Here is a 3096-nt window from a genome sequence, read left to right on the forward strand (position 1 = left end):
GAATCAGATTATGGATCCGATTTCAGCTATTTGCGAGTCACATATTTTGTAACTGCACTTTTTTTTTTTTTTTTTGAAAGGTTTGTAACTGCACTTAAAACTATAACGAGCTGTTGATTTCTTGTTGGCGCGCTCTAAGAGGTAAACCGGCGATTTTGGCATGCACATCCGGTGTGCCAAACAGTCTAGTGAACGATGATACATCTCGAGTCTCCCCCCGAAATGGAAAAAGGCACCAAGGACACCAAAATTTGACTTCTAATATAGATCGACTGAATCACCCTACCGAAAGAAAATACTAATACTCAAAGGGAAAAGTCATGTGTTTAGTGTTGTAAGGTTTACTTCCTCCGTATTTTCAATCAAGTCAAATCGAAGAAACATATCAAGTCAAACTCAAATTGCTTAGAAGTGAAAAATATCATCATCTAACAATGTCTGTTAATCCAATGGTTAAAAACCTTGCGTAAACTACTCCCATAAGCTACTGTCATAAGTCCACTTTAAGATGTTTCCAAACAAGACCTCCCTCCCTCCCCCATCTTGTGAATAAGTGAGGCGTGAGAAATGCACTTTAGAAAAAGAAACCCCCACTTGCTTTAGTGCCTGCCAAACTCCCAACTTTTTAATTTCCTCATTGCTTTTTCTTGTGATCACGTTTAAAACAAAATCACCAAATTGCTTCTTCATTTCACATCTAGCTGAGAATCAGAATATGGCTTTCATCAACAACAAATCCAAGAAGCAACCAATTCCTTCTTCTCAATTCATGAGTATCAGAACTATCCTCTTGCTCATTCTTCTCTTTGCAATTCTAGCTCTTTCTTTTGTCCTACAAACCCCTAATTTCCCCGACTCATGCATACCCTCATCTTCCTCCGCCACTCAAACAAGCCCTTTTTCTGGGGATCTCCGTTATGCTCGATTCGCTTGGAACCGGCTGCCGCTAGTCGATGATCGTCCACCTCCGACAATACTCAGAATTGCTGTTTTCTCACGAAAATGGCCTTTTAGCTCTGCCCCAGGTGGTATGGAACGCCATGCGCTGACTTTATACACAGCTCTTGCCCGTCGTGGTCATAATATTCATGTTTACACTTCACCTCCTTCAACTAAAACTGATCGTCTCAGTGCAAGTCCGACGTCTTCCCCACAAATTCATTTCCACGAAGGCGAAAAGGGACAATGGCATTACAACCTAGCATGGGCTCAATTCGACGCTGAAAACAGGCGTGAGCCGTTTGATGTCGTCCACTCTGAAAGCGTGGCACTTCCTCATTGGCTAGCACGCGAGCTTCCGAACTTAGCCGTGTCATGGCACGGTATTGCCCTGGAAAGTGTACAATCAAGTATTTACCAAGATTTGACCAGGAAGGAAGATGAACCCATGTCAAGTTCTTTTAATCAGAGTATATATGGAGTGATTCCTAAAGTTTTGAAGGAAATTAGATTCTTTAAGAACTATGCAAATCATGTTGCTATTAGTGATAGTTGTGGAGAGATGTTGAGAGATGTTTATCAAATCCCAAACAATAGAGTTCATGTGATTTTAAATGGAGTTGATGAAGATGACTTCGTGTATGATATGAAGTTAGGAAAACAATTCAGAGATAAAGTTGGTGTCCCACAAAATGCAAGTTTAGTGCTTGGAATTGCAGGAAGATTGGTGAAAGACAAGGGTCATCCTCTACTTCATGAAGCCTTCTACAGGTTGCTCATTAAGCGTCGAGACGTCTACTTGATTGTCGCTGGATCCGGACCGTGGGAAGGAAGATACAGAGATTTGGGTCCTCAAGTTATCGTCTTAGGGTCGATGAAACCAAGCGAATTACGAGGTTTTTATAATTCAATTGATGTTTTTGTAAATCCTACTCTAAGACCTCAAGGACTTGATCTGACGTTGATGGAAGCTATGTTAAGTGGAAAACCAATTCTAGCATCAAGATTTCCGAGTATTAAAGGAACAATAGTTGTTGATGATGAATTTGGCTTTATGTTTTCGCCAAATGTTGAGTCACTGTTAGAAGCGATAGAAATTGTGGTGAAAGAAGGAAAAGAAAGACTAGCCAGAAGAGGAAAAGCATGTATGAAGTATGCCCGTGCTATGTTCACTGCTAGGAAAATGGCATTAGCTTACGAGAGAATGTTCCTTTGCATGAAAAATGTGGCATTTTGTCAATACTCTTTAAAATCAGATTAGAGAAAATGGAATGCATATTAATGTATGGGATGTTAAAATATGCGCTAAACAGGGTTTGTATTACTTACTCTAGGTTGGATATCACTTGATTTGTCTCTCTGAATCTGACCTGATGCTTCTCTTTTTTCCATTCTGGTGCTTATACTTTGTTTACTACTTTAGAGTTAGCTAGGCTTACATTATGAATAAACTCTACTGAATTCTTTTTGTTGTTGAGAATTAAGATTGTAGCTTCGGATTCTTGTATAAGCAAAGTTGCCTGTTTGTTCTATCAATTATGGTGTAAGCTTAAAACTAAGTGCGTGTAATTTTTTTTTTTTTTTTGGGAAAATTATTGTTTGGTCCTTTTTTTAGGTGACCCCAAATTTGTTTGGTCCAGCAACAAAAAAACGTTTATGTTTGGTCCATAATTATTTGAAAATATCAAATGGAGCAAAATACTTTTTCGTGTTAATTTCTGTAGCTGTTTCATTTCTTAATATTATTTGAGTTCATTCTCGCTGATGAACTTTGAACTTCCTACTTATTTTCTTGTAGGAGTTCATTTTGTTTGATGAACTATCAAGTGTTTTGTAATGCTTTTTGAAGATTCAAGTTCATTCTTAAAAATGTTCACACAACAAAAAATTCATTATTATGAACAAAAAACAGAGTTTATTCTTTCGAGTGAACACCCAATCAAAACCAAAACTATATCAAATCTGAAAACAGAGTTCATTCTTTCAAATGAACACCCAATCAAAGTTCATTATTACGAACAAAATCATAGTTCATTATTTCAAATGAACACCCAATCAAAGTTCATTATTATGAACAAAAATCTGAGTTCATTCTTTTAAATGAACTCCTAATAAAATCAAACTAAATCAACATTTAAAACATAGTTCATTCTTTAA

The 3096-nt window shown here is 37.2% G+C and overlaps 1 protein-coding gene across 1 annotated transcript; it reads left to right on the forward strand.

Annotated features, from left to right (window-relative positions):
• Positions 1 to 555: 555 nt before the first annotated feature.
• LOC113297544 lies at positions 556 to 2475 on the forward strand. The gene has a single exon (XM_026546040.1). It carries the CDS (start codon positions 716 to 718, stop codon positions 2198 to 2200), a length of 1485 nt encoding a protein of 494 aa, XP_026401825.1. The 5' UTR covers positions 556 to 715; the 3' UTR covers positions 2201 to 2475.
• The last annotated feature ends 621 nt before the right edge of the window (positions 2476 to 3096 follow it).

The sequence above is a fragment of the Papaver somniferum genome, chromosome 7 (genome assembly GCF_003573695.1).
Source record: "Papaver somniferum cultivar HN1 chromosome 7, ASM357369v1, whole genome shotgun sequence".
Classification (NCBI taxonomy): Eukaryota; Viridiplantae; Streptophyta; class Magnoliopsida; order Ranunculales; family Papaveraceae; genus Papaver; species Papaver somniferum.